Source organism: Mastomys coucha, unplaced genomic scaffold (genome assembly GCF_008632895.1).
Source record: "Mastomys coucha isolate ucsf_1 unplaced genomic scaffold, UCSF_Mcou_1 pScaffold14, whole genome shotgun sequence".
Classification (NCBI taxonomy): domain Eukaryota; kingdom Metazoa; phylum Chordata; class Mammalia; order Rodentia; family Muridae; genus Mastomys; species Mastomys coucha.
Window position 1 is genome coordinate 91,268,755 of NW_022196896.1, and position 17,180 is coordinate 91,285,934.

Sequence of the window (17,180 nt, forward strand, 5' to 3'; positions counted from 1 at the left end):
CGCTCCAATGAACCAACAAGTTATCAAGGTTTTGTTAAGGTTGGATAAAAGTCTGTTTAAAGGAATACATGCCCCCTTAACAGTGGTTACACTACAGAAGAAATTCCTCTCCCTTAGCAACCATCAGTCACTCTTCTGGACTCCTCTCAATCCCCAGACAGGATGTTGGCCTTATGCAGGTCTCCTGTAGATAATTACAGTTGCTATGAGTTCAAAAGTGTCATGTGTGGTGGTTTGAATGAGAATGGCCTCACGGGCTTACATAGTTGAATACTTGGTTCTCAGTTGGTGGATCTGTTTGGGGGAGGGTTTGGGGGAGATTTGGCCTTGTTGGAGGAAATATGCCACTGGGTATGGACTTTGAGGTTTCAAAAGACTCCTGTGATGCTCAGTGCTCTTGCTCGCTCTCCCTCTCCCTCTCCCTCTCCCTCTCCCCTCCCCCCTCCCTCTCCTCCTGTCCCTCCCTTTCTCTCTCCCCCTCCCTCTCTCTGGCTCATGTTTGAGGATCAAGAGGACAAGAGGAGATCCCTCAGCTGTTTCCTTACTGTGCCATCACAGACTCTGACCCTCTGAAACCAGAAGTCAAATTAAACACTTGCTTTCATAAGTTGCCTTGTACATGGTGTTTTATCATAGTGGTAGAAATTTAACTAAGAAGAAGGCTATAATGGAAAAATAGCATTTTCCACACTTCACTTCACCCTCTGGCTTTTACAGTTTTTCTGCTGTCTTTTCCACAATGTTCCCCAAGCCTATAGAGGTCCCATTCACAGCTGAGCATTCAATAGTCAGTTACTATGAGGGCTTTGACCAGTCACGAGTCTCTCTCTACAGCTATTGCTACCCACTGCAAAAAGCAGATCTTCTGACCACAGTTACTACTAGCATTAACATATGGGATTAAAGATAATTATTTAGAAGGCAATATGTCAGGCACATCATATCCATTTCACAAAAACAACAGTAGGAGCTTCCCAACTAGGGCCTATGACTTCCTCAGCACCTGGCTTTTTGACCACATTCATGGTACTGGACTGGAGTTCCATCCTGTGGAGGAGAGAGATGATACAATCAGATCTGTGTTTTTAAGTGCTTACAAAGACATTCTTTTTTTTTTTTTAAATCTAGCAATAGCAACAGCAGTACAACAGAAGAGAAGTTAGGAAATGCAAGAGGCAAAGAGAGAACCAACATAAATGAATCCAGGTCTTAGTTTCTTAGAACCTTATGCATAGTGTGCTAGCACATGTGGGTATGTTGTGCATGTACATGATTGTATAAACATACATAACTTTGTAAATGTGCATGTATATACAAGGGGATGAAGTTATAAATTTAATTCTCTTTTTCTTCTTTGTTTCTTCCTTCCTTTCTTCTTCCTTCCTTCCTTCCTTTCTTTCTTTCTTTCTTTCTTTCTTTCTTTCTTTCTTTCTTTCTTTGTGTTTGTTTGTTTGTTTGTTTGTTTTTGTTCTTTGAGATGAGGTTTCTGTTTGTACCTCTGGCTATCCTGGACCTTAATTTATAGACCAGGTTGTTCTCAAACTCAGAGATCTGCCTGTCTCTGCCTCCTGAGTGCTGGGTTAAAGGGGTGCTCCACTACCTTTCTAAAACAACTGGATTGCTGTTTGGCTGTTTGCATTAATCCCAGGGTAAGAATCTGAAATGTGTGCTGCTGTTACTTTAGCATAAATCTCCCTGATTCCATACTGAAGACCAGTAATTTCTCAAACATCTTGTTCTTAATTCTATCTCAGCTACACATGTACATTGAACTTAAGACAATGGGACACCTGCTTGAGGGGTTTACTATGCACACACAGGTTTATTTACTATTTATTTATATTACTAGAAGTCTCACGGTTGTTGGTGTTGCTTTGGAGTTTTGAGGACATCAAGGTCTCCAAAAATGTCATGTCCTTTCCTTCATAATTGTCACCTTCTTGATGTAAGATGATTAAGCTAATGGGGACATACTGTTAGGAGAATCTGCCCTTTCAGCTGGGAAAGTGGAAGTCTTCCCTTCTACTAAGTACATTCCTGTTACATTTCAGTGGCCACAGTGGTGTCACGTGACCACCTAGGCAGAAAGGGAGTCTGGCAGACATCTGCAAACTCATCCTTTTCATACAATGTTTGGGGAACCAGGAGTTCTCTGAAAGTCTCGGAGAGATGGCTCAGGGGTTAAGAGCACTGACTGCTATTCCCAAGGGAGGATCTAGATCAGTTCCCACATGGTTGCTCACAACTATATCTCAAGTTCCAGGGGGCCTGACAGCCTCCGTGTGCACCAGCCAAGTGCACAGACATACGTTCAGGCAAAACACTCGGCCACATAAAAAAGAAAACATGGAAAAAATACTCTGAAACTCTTTATGATCCTTGGTCTCAGAAACCTGATTTTAAAGTTGGGGAACACCTTGTTTGAACTTGGTTTCCAGATGGTCACCCCTCAAAGAAACTGAAAATAGAACAGATTTCTAATCATTTGGAAACAACACTTTTTTTTAAGTCTGGAAACTCAAATAAAATAGTGGTATGAAGGTTATTTTGCTTTTTTAAAAGTGTTACTTTTACATGAGTGTTTTGCCTGCATATGCGTACATGTAACATATGCTTGCTTGTGCCGGAAGAGGGTGTTGCATCATCTCAACTGGAGTTACAAACGGCTGTGAGTTACCATATTGGTATTGGGAACTTGACTTGGATCCTCTGCAATAGTGCTCTTAATCTCTGAGGTAGCTTTCCAACCCATAAAGATGTTTTATAAATAGTTAAGTTCTCTTTCTATGACGGTATATTTCCATTGTGAGAATTTTCTTTTTTACTCATGAATCATCAAACAGTTTGGTTGCCACTTGCAGTGTATGTGTGTGCTGTAAAATAAAAATTATTTTACATTTAAGTAAAATAATGAGCAGGGCAGGGCTGTGCACATCTGTAATTGTGGCAGTGGGAAGGTTGAAAGCATCTTAAGTTTGAACTAGAGAGAGGGCCCAGTCCATACAGTACTTGCTGTGTAATCATAAGGATTGAATTTGATGCTCAGAACCCATGTGGGAATCCCAGCATGATGACTGTTGTCTGTAAACCAAGCATCAGGGTATCAGAGAGAGGAGTCTCTCTGGGCCTCTCTGTCCAGTTATTCTGACCTATGTATTGACGTCCTGGCCAGCAGGAGGCCTATTTCAAAGGGAACCAAGATAGATGGGTCCCAAGTAACAACCAGGCTAAAATCCAGCCTCTGTATGTATGTATGGGCTGTACACATGTAAACATATCATACACATGTGTACACACATGCACACACATGCATCCACATCACACAATGCACATGCATACACATACATACACATTACACATGCACATACATCACACATCACACACATGCACACACATTATACACATTCACACACATCACACGTCACACACATACACACACATCACACGTCACACACATACACACACATCACACACATGCACACATGTCACACACATCAAACACATCACAGATATGCACACATTGCACACATAACACACATGCACACATCACACACACATGTACACATACATGCACACACTTCACACACACATTTACATGCATACATGCACATGCACATTACAAGGATCACAAGCTTGGAGCTAGCATGGACTAAATAGTGAGACCCTGTTTTGAACCAATAAACATAAGCAAACAGGATATAAAAAGAAAAACACAGAAGCAAATCAGTGCCAGGAACACACAGAAAATATTTTATTAGCTTCCAGATGGAGAAAGGGTAGAGTAAAAAACCAATTCAATAGAAATCCATGACTCTCCTCAGAGAGCCCACCCTGGCATTCATGGCACCCCAGTCGTGGTAGCGCCTGTACTCCCCGGGCCTGAGCAGGTACTGCCGTCCCCGGTAGTTGGCCATCTCATAGAGGACCCAGCAGCCCTCCAGCACATTGAGGGAGTAGATCTCGTTGAAGTGGAATCGGTCCTGGAGAGAGGGGCAGTCCTCAGTGAACTCTACCATCTGGCCTCTGTACTCTTCCCTCTCGTACAGTCTGATCCTGTGAGAGCCGGCCTGGCAAACCCAGAAACAGGAGAAAAACAACGATGAAGCGATTTTAATGCCTTAGGATGGCCTCAGTTGGGTCAAGCCATTTGAAATAGATAATAAATACATTAATTAACTCAGGCTACTTATAAACTTGTCACTATGAGGGCAGATTCTGGGATTTTCTAAGATCAGGAAGTATGAGGAAATGAATTGGAGAAGGAACTATGAGTGTGTTCAGAAACTGCTGGGCTCAAACCACCTCCTATGCAATACGCTGGAAAGCAAGCACTAGAGCAAAATCATGACCTTTGACAGCTTCTTACTATTTGGTTTGCCGTTTGGGGAAAATGTTTTTATATTAAGACCTATTAAAATATTCAATATCTTCAGTATCAGACCACAATGACTGTGCAGGTTAATAATTCATAAATATAATGAGGGGAAAAATGGAAAGATAAAACCAGTAAGCCCAAGGGCCATTTTTCAGCTGTAAAACATCTGTGTTCTGTGTTGAAAGAACTTTGACTGGATTAGGTGAAGGAACCCCCAGATGCAAGTAGGGGACAAAAAGAGGAGGAAGACTTTAAGCATAATTCCCCTTGTGTTCAGTAGCCACCGTATAGCATATTTCGTCATTCTATTTTCCCATCCTAAATGATTGCAAGACAGGACTCAGATTTCATACATCGCCCCCCACCCCCTGCTGCCAATGTGTCCTTATGCCACAAATACTCACGGACCAATAGAATAGTTGTAACTGGGTAACTATTGACCTAATCAGTTCTAGCTATGAATTTTTCTTACAAACAGGCTCAGCTCTACTTTCAACGTTTAACCTTAAACTGGCAACTGCAGTCAGGCTCCTCAGTGCCTCACTCTTGAGAATCTAGACTCACGTGGGGGATGAGGCGGCAGGAGCGGACAGAGTCGCTGAAACCCATCCACTGCTGGTAGTCAGGGTAGTCCCCGCGACGCAGGAAGTACTGGCAGCCTGCGAAGTTGGGCTGCTCATAGAGCATCCAGCAGCCACTGTCTACGCGCACAGAGTTGCAGCGGCTGAAGTAGGGCTGCAGGTTGGAGTGGTCGGTGCTGCACTCATAGTGGCGGCCCTGGAAGCCGCGGTCCTCATAGAAGGTGATCTGAAAGACAAGGCAGGGCTCAGAGGCCTGATATGGCCTGGACTCCTAGGGAAGGGCACTTCCCAGGCCCTGGGCATCCTGGTCTCACCTTCCCCATGGCTGGTGTTGGCAGGTCGGATGGGATGGTTCTGTTGGGTGAGTGGGGCTGGGAGCAGGGTCTATATAGCAGGAGGTCTGCTGTGTTGGCAGAAACAGCACAAAAGGGGCCCGCGGGGGGCAGGGCACGTTCATGTTCTCCTCTTTTCTCTTTGCTGTCATAGCCCACGGGATTCATTGTGGTTTGGTTCTATTCACTCTGGAGTATTCAGGTTGTGATCACTAGCTGATGCTAATGAGATTGTTTGAAAAAAGAAGTAATTTGCACATTGTTCATTTAAAAATAGAAGCAAAGCTCCAGCCATTTCGTAGATAGACCACACTCTTCTTTATAGAGTTGGACAAAACAAAAAGGTGTAAGTGGGGAGTAGATAACATCTTAATGTGGTAAATGTGAGTTGTTTATACTAGATAATGTCTTAATGTGGTAAATGTAAGTTGTCTGTAAGGTCTGCTACGCTACTCGCGGGTTCCCCAACCCTGAACATGGATTATTAGGAAAGAAATAGATTCAACCGAATGGTGAAAATTTTAAGTCCTCTGGAGATCAATTCCTTTCAGAATTAAAGATGGTAGCAACTGGGATTATTTTTACCAAAGGAGTTCATAGAATTTCACACTTTGACCGTGAAAAACCAAACCAAACCGAAATTCCAAACGAGCCAACCCAGTCTTCAGTATTGTGACTTGGCTGGAAGCAGGAGGCCAAGCAGACCATCTCTTTTTTTTTTGGCAATGTGTGCTTCTGCATTTGAAAGGGGAAATAGTTTTAAGATGTTTAATCACAGAACTTAAAGAGAAAGTCTGAGGAAGTGAGAAAACCTGACCCACCAAAGACACACAAAAAGAATTCATCATGGTGAGTTCCAGGACAGCCAAGGCTACACAGAGAAACCCTGTCTTGAAAAAACAAAACAAAACAAAACAAAAACAAAAACCAAAAACCAAAAAACAACAACAACAAAAAAACAAAAAACAAAAAAACAAAAACCAATTCATCACGTCTTAGATGATAAAAGAAAACCAACCCCTAAGGTGCAGGGTCCAGGTGTGATATGGTGGACGCTTTTGTTCCGTGGAAGACAGACAGAAACATAGCGTTTCACTCCGAGGAAACGGACTAGAGGAGTTATGGCTGCAGTGCGGCCGGAGAGCACGGGATGAAAGCCCAGAAGCTGCGGTCTAGGAAGACTATAGGAGGGTTTATTGGCTTGGAAAAGTTTGATGAGCTGGAAAGGGCACCAGAGTGGAAGATGTCTGTCAAGTCTAGCTTCTTTCATGTTCAAAGAATTACTCACAGTTCTGTTACCCTAGGGAAGGACCCTGCCGTGCCTTTCACCCATCCTCCTTTCTAAGTGCGGACTTAACGAACTTGAAACCGCAACTGTGTCCAATATGTTGATTTCGATGGCTATTTTCTGGTTCCTGGCTTTTTGATCACGTGTAAGACACATGTAACAAATTCCCTTGTGGAAGTGGAGGACAGGCGAGCAGGATGTCTCACACAGATAGTCATTATAATTAGAGCATTTTCAATAATAAAATATAAAATTGAGAGCAATGTTAAGTTTATCAGGGTTGTTTCTGAGTCTAGGGTTCTGGGGCTGGCGGGGAGTACTGATTGGCCAAAACTGTAAAATATGAGACAACTATTAGTCAGAGCAATGAAAAGTCTGACTGGATGGCTCAAGAAGAAAATAGCACAAGGGGATATGTGTGTCTGTTGGGGGAATCCACTACCTTCGTTGACATTAATTATATTTGAACACATCTGTCCAAACAAGGGGATTTTCTGGTCATTGTGACAGCTTTATATTAGCCTGGGGCTGAACCAACCAGGGCCATCCCCAGTCTTCCTATAGAGCAGAAAAGCTAATGGTTGGGTCAAAATATGGCTCTGGCATTAGCAACGAGGTTGTGTTAGACCCAATGGCCCTGATCAGCCCCTAGTTATTTAAGTAAGTTTTAAAAAAAGTGATGTGAGAAGAGACTATCTCAAGCTAGGGCTTTGCTACGCGAACTGTCAATAACCTGTGTAGTTAGTGTAAATGAAATACATGCAAAATGAAGTATGAAAATCATTTTCCTGAGAGCTCAACATGTTTGATGAATCAGAGAGTCTTGTTCTACCGGAATGGAGAGAAAATGTGCGGTCCATCCTTTGTTGAGATTTTCTTCTCTTAATTTCTCAAGCTCCATGAGGCTAAGGTGTTCTCTTGCAGAGAGAGGGAACACAGGGGACTACTGTGGAGTCTGCAGATTGGGGGTCTCCCCAGTTTCCACATTAGCCTGGAAATGAGGACTGGTTTCCTGGGGACGGTGGAAGCAGACGTACTTTAGTGTGGCATTAGATGGGTGTTATAAAGTTCTGGATCATCAGTAGGGATGATCCATAACCATTCCCTACTGGTTTTTTGTTGTTGTTGTTGTTGTTGTTTTTGTTTTTGTTTTTTAAACAAACATTTTTTCCTCTTATATTTATGTCATCTGCTTGGCACCTGAAATCACCAACTTTCGACTCCATACAAGAGCTTTCAAGCTCAGTTGGATGTAGGGCGAGTGCCTTTGGTTCCAGTACCAGGGAGACAGAGAGGCAAGCAGATTTCTGTGAGTTTGAGTTCCAGGCCAGCCAGAGCTGCATAGAGAGAGAGATCCTGTCTCAAACCTGTCTGCTTTGACCAGTTGAGAAAGTATAGAAAGGTGAGAAAGTATCAAGTCTAGTTGCCAAGTGTGGGAACTTGGCCAGCAGCATGTTTTATTAGGGACTTTTATAGTTAGGGTAGTTAAAATGCCGTTTTGTAAATGCGTTGCAAAACAGTGTAAGGATAGAGAGTGATTAGTTTTAATGTTGCTTTTGTTTTAAATGCCTTTGCTTATCTAAAAACAAATAAAAAAACAAAAAAACCAAAGATGTCACTATTATGTTTGTTCCAATGGAAGAAAATTGGTTTGGTAAACCTAAAATGATGAGAACTGCTTAGTTTTAAGAATGTGAAATAATAGATGAGCATTTGATACATCTGTCCGTTGTAACATTTCCGAATCCGACCCTAGAATCACACCAGAGACCCGTTCCTCCATGTTAGGAACAACACAGAGTTAAGAAGCTTTGATTCACATGAACTGGGGCATCATTGCCTCTCCCGACTAGAGAGATGGCTCAGCGGTGAAGAGTGGTTAAGCTCTTCCAGAGGTCCTGAGTTCAATTACCAGCAACCATATGATGGCTCTGTAATGGGATCTGATATCCCCTTCTAGTGTGTCTGAAGATCGACACAGTGAACTCATATACATGAAATAAGTAAAATAAACCTAAAAAAAGAACCTGATTTAGCAAAAATAGTGTTTTATTTTCAACTAGAGACTTAATTTGTCTAGGATTGAGACTTCTTATAGGATCCAAAAATAAAAAATAAAAAATAAATAATGTTGCTCCTCACTCCTATAATCCCAGTGCTTGGAAAGCTGAGACAATAGGGTTTGCTGTAAGGTTAAGGTCATCCTGGGTTAAGATCACTTGTGTGCACGCATGGCTGGGAAAGTGATGGGAACCAGGCTTTTCGGTGTTGCTCTCTTGGAATTTAAAAGAAGTGACAAGCTCATTGTAACTTGGTATGAGAGGAAGACAGAAAATAAGGCATTTTAAGAAAATAATTGGGGGCTGGCAAGATGGCTCAGTGGGTAAGAGCACTGACTGCTCTTCCAAAGGTCCTGAGTTCAAATCCCAGCAACCACATGGTGGCTCACAACCACCCATAATGAGATCTGACGCCCTCTTCTGGCGCATCTGAAGACAGTTACAGTGTACTTATGTATAATAATAAATAAATCTTAAAAAAAAAAATAAAAGAAAATAATTGGATCATTGAATAGAGAATGGAGACTTCAGATCTTGGCTTGCCCACACCCTGACCATTGTGTTGCAGGGCAGGTCTGTACCCGTCTAGGAATGATGTAAAAGGCTTGTTAAGGCTGTGAGGAATCAACAGAACAAATGTGGCAGGTAAACAGTTTGGATTTACTTACAAAGAAATAATCATTTCATTTATATAAATGTAAATTTGAAATTCATATTACATATAGAGTTTTAAATTAGAGTAATTTAAAAAAAATAATTATAGACACATTAAAAAAAAAACCCTCAAGATACTCTAAAGACACACTAAAAACCATGACTCCCATCTCATGCCATGCCTCCCCCAAATTAGTTCTTTGTATCTATCCAACATCTCTTAATAATTTACAAATAAATATAAACAATATATATATATATATATATATATTTTTTTTTTTTTTTAAAAAGAGTCTGGAAGTGGTGGCACACATATTTAATCCCAGCACTTGGGAGGTAGAGGCAAGAGGAGCTCAAAATTTGAGGCCAGCCTGGTCTACAGAGTGAGTTTCAGGATATTCAAAGACTAAGAAATTCTGTCTTAAAAAATGAGTTTCAGGAGATTCAAAGACTAAGAAATTCTGTCTTAAAAAAACAAAAACAAAACTGAGCCAAGCAAGCAAGCAAGCAAGCAGGCAAACTTGGATCACTTCTGAAGTTTATTTCTTGGAAGAGGGATGCATGAATCTTAAATACCATTAGCACAGGAGCCCAGATTGGACAGCATCATTGATAAAATTTATTTCTAAACATCCAGAGAGTACTGCATGATTCTTTATGTCTGCATCCCAGTAGTTTGGAGATGGGAGCAGAGGGACAGATAGCTAGGGACTGGAGGGACAAGAAAGGAATGGGGGGACAACAAGGGAGAAGGACACTGCAGGAGAGACTGGATCTGTCTTCTTGTCCCCTGTCCTCCAGCCAGACGTTGAAGATAGGATGTGCTGCCTACTGTACAGTCTTCTAGTGTCTGTCTGTCTGGTCCCTGCAGCCATGACAGAGTTTTTCACACTCTTGGAAACTGCACTCATTTGGGATGTTGCTCCAGACTGGAAAGCAAGGAAGTGCCAAAGAAACAAATAAAGGAGTATTCAATGAAGATTTTGTGATGTAAACATTTTTCATCCCCCAAATGTTCAAGAACATATGCACATAGCAGAAGAACTATGAAAAAAGAAAGGAAGAAAGGAAGGAAGGAAGGGAGGAAAGAAGGAAGGAAAAAACAAAAAATCCTCATGACTCTTCTTTAGAGTCTGTCATGGGATCATTCTGAAACTACATTGAAATTAAAAGTACTCAAATGAAGAAAGTTGATCAGTTTCTGCTACTTAGTAATTGATACTTATTTATTGAGATACTTATTTATTTAGGCTGTCACTGTATGGCCTAGGCTTGCTAGGAACTTACAATGCAGCCCAGGCTGACTTCATACTCACTGTGATCCTCCTGCCACAGACTGCAGAGCAATGGGATTCTCGTTGTGCTGCCATACCCGGATCTAGTAACTGACTTTAAAAGGATGATCATATCTCACTGTTTGATGGTATGTAGCAGTATTTTTAGATTCGGCTCAGTGGTAGTAGGTAGACTTTTTGGTGGCCTTTTATACTCAAGGATAGCAATCCCATGATAGATGCTCAATAAACAATAAAAGAAAAAAAAACAATAAAAGAATCGGGCTGGCGAGATAGCTCAGTGGGTAAGAGCACTGACTGTTCTTCTGAAGGTCCTGAGTTCGGATCCCAGCAACCACATGGTGGCTCCCGTAATGAGATCGGACGTCCTCTTCTGGTGCGTCTGAAGACAGCAGCAGTAAATTAAGCCGGAGCGAGTGGGGCCAGAGTGAGTAGGGTGAGCAGAGGTCCTGAGTTCAATTCCCAGCAGCCACACACATGATGACTCACGGACATCTGTACAGCTACACTGTACTCATACACATAAAATAAATAAAATAAATCTTTTAAAAAAAAAAGAATCTATCTTAGTAGCTAACCATTGGGCAGTCCATAGAAATAAAATTTAAAAACAAGCAAACAAGTTTCACTATGAACAGTCTTCCTTCTGGATCTCTACTCTCCTGAAACTAAGGCATGTCAACATGAGAGAGTCCATGTATGATGATCTGTTTGTATCTTTGTGTCCAAGAGCCCAGTAACCAATGAGGAAAAGATGTAGTGATTTAGGGAGCCTCCAAACAAGGCATGCCACTAAGCTATGAAACAGAATAAGATACTGACTTAAGTGCAACGCCATATGTATCATATTTTTAACACAGCATACAACCCTGCACAGTGGTACGGGCTTATGATCCCACCACCCATGAAGTTAAGGTAGAGAGATTGAAGCTAGCATGAGCAACATAACAAGATCCTATCTTGTAACAAACAAACAAACAAACATTGCAAATTAATATGTATTGTCTAATTTCAGCTCTGTGGTAAAAAGGAAGAATCCCAGGAGGTGCCCACCAAATATAAATGAGGATTATCCGGTATTAGGAAGAGGTTTTGCTTCTCTATTGATAGAATTTGTGAAGTGGTAAGGTTATGTGTGAGTGGTTGTGATGCTTGGCTCTAATTGTGGTTTGTATAAGAAACCTCCATGGTCTCTCGAATGTGAACACTTGGTCACTAGAAGGTGGAAGAGCTTGGAGAAGGCGTCGGGAGGTACGGCCTCAGGGAAGGAAGTTTGTCACTGGCATGGGTGGAGAGTTTACAGCCTTTGCCCACTTCCGGTTTGCTCCTAGTGAGTGCATTTGCAGTTGAAGATGTGAACGCTGTCTGCTCTGGCCTGCTGTCATGCCTCCCAGCCATTATGGACTCCCTTCTGGAACTATAAGCTTAAACACATGCTTCCTTTCATAAGTTCCCTTTGATGACAATAGAAAGGTGACTAATCTAATCAGCCATTTGACACAACCCAAAATGACTTGAGAAGAAAAGTCCCATCTGCCCACCCACCCAACAGGGTTTTTCTGTGTAGAAACTGTGGCTGTCCTGGAACTCACTCGGTAGACCAGGCTGGCCTCCTTGAACTCAGAGATCCCCCTGCCTCTGCCTCCTGAGTGCAGGGATTAAAGGCGTGTGCTATGAAGGCCTGCTATTATTAAAGGCCTGCCCAACAGGAAGAGAGTCTTCATGGAGGATTGGGTGGTGAAGAAGCTTTCTCACTGGGAATGGTTTCAGAAGGAAGTGGGTTTTAAGCCTGCAAGGGTGGTGGCACCCCTAGCCTTATATGGGTAATATTGTGCTCTACAGTAAACAAAATTAGTTCTCTTACAAGTCCTGATAGGTTATTTGTCAAAGTTGTCTTCCTGGATTAGACAACTGCTTACTGCTTCCTCTCCAGGAGCCTTCTTGTGTGTCTTTGGCTTGACCTGACCTTTCATTGTCAGACAAGTTTACCCTCCCCCACCGGGTATACCCTCCCTGACCAGGAATGCCCTCCCTCCATCAGGTATACCCTCCTACCACACCAGGTATACCCCGACCACCACACCAGGTGTACCCTCCCTCCACCTGAACTTTTTTCTATTCTTTCTGGTAGTGCTCGGGATTGAGCCCACGACCTTGTGAACCCTGGATAAAAGCTCTCTCACTGAGGTACATACATATATCCCCAGCCATCGAAGACTTGTTCAGAATTCACAATTGAAAAGTTCTTGAACATCCTAACTTCTCCATTCTCCGCTCAACCTTTTATAGGGAGGGTTTGCAGGTGGGTGGATTCGCACACAATGAAAGAATAACAGAAGTCGGGGTTTGCCAACAATACAGACTAAATACTTTATTAGGTTCCAAAATGAGAAAATGGTAGCGTTCACCTACTTTAGTATAAATCTACCACCCTCCGCAAAGAGCCGGCCTTAGCGTCTACAGCGCCCCAGTCGTGGTAGCGCCTGTACTCTTGAGGTCTCAGCAGATACTGCCGGCCTCGGTAGTTAGGCATCTCATAGAGAACCCAGCAGCCCTCCAGCACATGCAGCGAGCGCACCTCACTGAGGTGGAAGCGATCCTGGATGCAGGAGCAGTCCTCGCTCAGCTCCATCATGACGCCTTTGTGATCTTCTTTCTCATACAGTCGCATTCTGTGGGAACCTGTCTGCTTGGGTCACACAAAGAAAGATAAGAAAAAGCAATTGAGTCTCTTCCAGAACTCACCCAAGCAAAACAACGGGTGACTGAGGCAGGAGACTATAGGAGTAAGATCCGACCGAGCCTGTGAGATTTTTGAGAGCTATGCATTCGTGGGTCTCCTGCTAGCATGACAGAAACCCAGGTTCTGTTTTTGTTTTGTTTTGTTTTGTTTTGTTTTTTGTTTTTTGTTTTTTCATTTAGGACAGTAGTTTTCAATATATAGGTCGTGACTGCCAGGGGTTAGTCCAATGACCCTTTTACAGGGATGGCTTAAGACCACTGGAAAACACAGATATTTATATTATGATACATAACAGTAGCAAAATTAGTTAGGAAATAGCAACAAAAGTAATTTTATGGCTAGGGGGCCACCACAACATAGGGAAGTAAAGGGTAGAGGCATTAGGAAGGTTGAGAACCCCCTGGTCTGGGAGGTGGAACTTTTAAGATGTTTAAAAAAAAAAGTGAAAAATAAAAAAGCTTAAAAAAAGCGAATTTGAGTTCATTAAAAATTCAAATATCTTAATTCATAACTTCCTATGTTCATTCTAAGTTGTTGTTGGAGGGTATACAAATAATGTATCTTGACTAGTATTTTTGTAGTTTTATATGTATTTCTATACATAAAAGTCTACCCTTAAAAATAAAATTTTTTTTACTTACAATTTTTGTTTTTGAGAATTTCCTAAGTTAGTACTGAATTTACATCATTTCCATCTGTCCCATTCTGCTTATTTTATAACTTAGATTGTCATCAAACTCAAGATACTTTTGCCTCAGCTTCCCAGATGCTAGGAATACAGGATATCACTATTTCTGGCTAAAGTAGAGTTCAGAAAAATCGTATACTTTTGTGGAAAGTTAATAACCATTTATAGTGAGACCTTAGTCAATTTTCAAAATTAAGGAAAATTATCATTTTTAAAATTGAGTTCTGCCTGTACAGTTTCTGATCACTGTACTTTTCAATGTTTTCAACTCCACAATAGAGGTTAATTAACTTACTTATCAGAAATCCCTTTATTAAATAAATAAAAATCAGTCTGATGGATGTGATTACCCTCTCAGTCCCAACTAGCTTCCCAGCCACAAATTTTGTTTTATATCCCTGCATAAAACTACATTCACTGGGACAACTTCTGATTAATCTGATGGTGGCAACGAAAAAGAATAACTGGGCCTTCTGTAAATAGATTCTTCCTTATAATTCTGTCTTCCTGCCTGTATCTCCATGGGTTTAGGCAGGCATTTGAAGACCACTTAACCCTTAGATACCTCTGCAGAAAACAAACAAACAAACAAACAAACAAAAACCTCTACTCTCTGCATCCCACATCAGTAAAACAGTGAGGACCCCTGTGCAGCAAGAAATAAAATCAAACAGGACTCACATGGGGGATGAGGCGGCAGGAGCGAATGGAGTCGCTGAAACCCATCCACTGCTGGTAGTCAGGGTAGTCTCCACGTCTCAGGAAGTACTGGTGGCCCTGGTAGTTGGGGCGCTCATAGAGCATCCAGCAGCCACTGTCCACTCGGATGGAGTTGCAGCGGCTGAAGTAGGTCTGCAGGTTGGGGCAGTCGCTGCTGCACTCATAGCAGCGGCCCTGGAAGCTGCGGTCCTCGTAGAAGGTGATCTGTAAAGGAAGAGCAATGCTGAATGAGATCATTTGCTCCTTGTGTTGAGGCCGTTCAGTCTGACTTTTCGTTTGGTTTGCCTTCTGCTCACCTTCCCCATGGCTGGCTGACCCGTAGTGAGTTCAGTGTCCAGCCAGAGCGTGGCCGGTCTATATAGCAGGAGGGTTGCTGTGTTAGCGGAACTGCACAAAAGGGGCCCTCCGGGCTGAGGGAATTTCATGGATCGCTATTACGTGCTGCATTCAGTGGCGGTGATTGTAGATTCGCCTGGTTCTCTGGTGTGTTCCAACGCTGCCCTGGATGAGCTGCTCAGTGTTGCTTTATTCAGATTCTTACTGTTTTTTAAATTTATCAGCACATCAGCCTGAACTTTTGACCTGAAGTCCATGTCCCTACATTTCGATTTCATTACACTTGGTAAATCTGGGAGGAATCTGTGCATACGTAGAAGTATCCCCAGAGTCGAGAAGGCTGGAATTCTGCGAATACTGCAAACACTGACTAGTGAGACAGAGGCCAGTCAACCTTCTTCCCATTCCCCCTTCTTTTCTGGTTCTGCTGGTTTCAGTACGGGGCACAAATCTAGATTTTGATCTTGGCTTTTCCTGGCTGTATTGAGCTGATGCTCTACGACCTAAGCTATCTTCCCCCCTTGGTGGCTTCACAGTACGTGAGTCAAAATCTACTTCTGGTAATCAGCTTGTGTAATGAAGGGAAAAAAATTCCTATGGTCATGAAGCCCAAGACTGACAAATAATGTATGAATTGCTTCCTCATTTCCAAGGCCAGGAAAGGCTCTACACTTCCTGTGTAAGAGTGAGATTTGAACCTGAGCACAAGAGAGCACAAGAGAGGAAAAAAAAAGAGTATCTGCCATCTGGCAGCTGATGCAGCACCTCTGCCCAGCACGTCTGCTATTCAGCTATTAGATAGAAGCCATCTTAATCCATGACCCCAGACAAGGTTAGTCAGAGTGATTTTGTCTGAATAAAGACAAACCTGAAGCGCTCAGAGAGTGCTGACCCAGTCTCAGTGCCCAGATGATTAACCACTACTTTTTTTTTTTTAGCAATTTTTAAATCAAATACAATGCCTCATAGATGCTCAGCAGAGACTTGCTAATGAACACACACACTCATACACATCTCACACACACACACACACACACACACACACACACGCACGCACGCACGCACGCACGCACGCACGCACGCACGCACGCACGCACGCACACATCACATTACATACCACACCACCCTCCGAGCCTAGCACCACTGTTACTCCTTTATTTACAGCTTTGTCTCTTGCTCCCTCTTCCTCTTTCTCCCCATCTCCACCTCTACCCCCACCTCCCCCACCCCGCAGGGTCTCACTAAGCAGGCCCTGGACACACTGCAGTCCTCCTGCCTCAGTCACCTTGGTGCTGTGATTACAGGTGTGCACAGCCAACTCTGGCAAATTTCTAAGCTTTTTTTCCCCTTGTTTTCTTTCCTCCTTCCCTCCTTTCCCCTCCCTTCCACCTCCATTCCAGTCTCTCTCTTCCTGTGTATGGCAGTGGTGGGGACTGAACCCACAGCCTTATTCGTGCGTGGTAGGCAAGCTTTTCTCACAGAGCTTCTCCACCTAGACTTCTATTTTTTTTTTAGACCCTCCTTAAACCACACAAGCAAGTTATACATCTGAGGCGCAGCTCTTCTAAAGTCTCTCAGGGTATGTGCTCTCCCTGGAAGCGGCAAGTCTTAAACTTAACTTGTTTACAGGCAGGCAGTTCCTAGACACACTTAACTAATAGACATTAGCATTCCTTAACCAGACTATGTATATACCATTTTTGGCACACTACTTGGTGCAGGTGAACACTGGTAATATTAGTGACACTGACAATAGTATTAGAGTGACATGATTAAAGATGATGTCAGCCTGCTTTCTGACCAAAGATTAAGTGTTCTCAAAAGGGTCCTGAAACCTTCACTTCTATAGAGCCATCATGTGGTTAAAAAATTAGAATAGACATTAGGAATCTCATCAGGGGGCTGGGAGTGGAGGTGCATGCCTTTAATCCCTGAACTTGTTTTAGGAAGGTGGATCTCTGTGAGTTAAAGGCCAGCCTTGACTACATAGTGAGTTCCAGGATAGCCAGAGCTATGTAGAGAGACTCTATCTCAAAGAAGAAGAAGAAGAAAAAAACAAAGAAAGAAAGGGAGGAAGATAGAAGAAAAAGAAAGAAGGAAGGAAGGAA

At 42.6% G+C, this 17,180-nt stretch overlaps 2 protein-coding genes across 5 annotated transcripts in view; both read right to left on the reverse strand.

The window, feature by feature from the left end:
• The window catches only part of LOC116089199 (gamma-crystallin D), an 11,119-nt gene extending 5,809 nt beyond the window's left edge, over positions 1-5,310 (reverse strand). The window contains exons 1-4 of one of the 2 annotated variants that reach the window (XM_031368850.1): positions 5,271-5,293; positions 4,940-5,182; positions 3,791-4,067; positions 2,494-2,497 (exon numbers count right to left, since the gene is read on the reverse strand). In XM_031368850.1, the coding sequence (XP_031224710.1) occupies positions 3,795-4,067; positions 4,940-5,182; positions 5,271-5,279 (525 nt within the window). In that variant the 5' untranslated portion in view covers positions 5,280-5,293 and the 3' untranslated portion in view covers positions 2,494-2,497; positions 3,791-3,794. Of the gene's footprint in view, positions 1-2,493; positions 2,498-3,725; positions 4,068-4,939; positions 5,183-5,270 lie in introns of those variants that run through there. The other variant, XM_031368849.1, reaches the window with a different exon arrangement.
• Positions 5,311-12,930: 7,620 nt separating this feature from the next.
• On the reverse strand, positions 12,931-15,062 carry LOC116089200 (gamma-crystallin C). Of its 3 annotated transcripts, none has more exons than XM_031368852.1 (3): positions 15,033-15,062; positions 14,698-14,940; positions 12,931-13,271 (listed from the first exon to the last, which is right to left on the reverse strand). In XM_031368852.1, exons 1-3 carry the CDS (start codon positions 15,039-15,041, stop codon positions 12,999-13,001), a joined length of 525 nt encoding a protein of 174 aa, XP_031224712.1. In that variant the 5' UTR covers positions 15,042-15,062; the 3' UTR covers positions 12,931-12,998. The 3 variants fall into 3 exon arrangements, with proteins under 3 accessions (XP_031224712.1, XP_031224711.1, XP_031224713.1); XM_031368851.1 differs by having other exon boundaries at positions 12,931-13,274; XM_031368853.1 differs by having other exon boundaries at positions 12,999-13,267; positions 14,694-14,940; positions 15,033-15,041.
• Between the last annotated feature and the right edge of the window lie 2,118 nt (positions 15,063-17,180).

Coding starts and splice junctions, on each gene's coding strand:
- LOC116089200 (XM_031368851.1), bottom strand. Junction 13,275..14,697: donor CCTGCCGCCTCATCCCCCAT/GTGAGTCCTGTT, acceptor GTGTGACCCAAG/CAGACAGGTTCCCACAGAAT.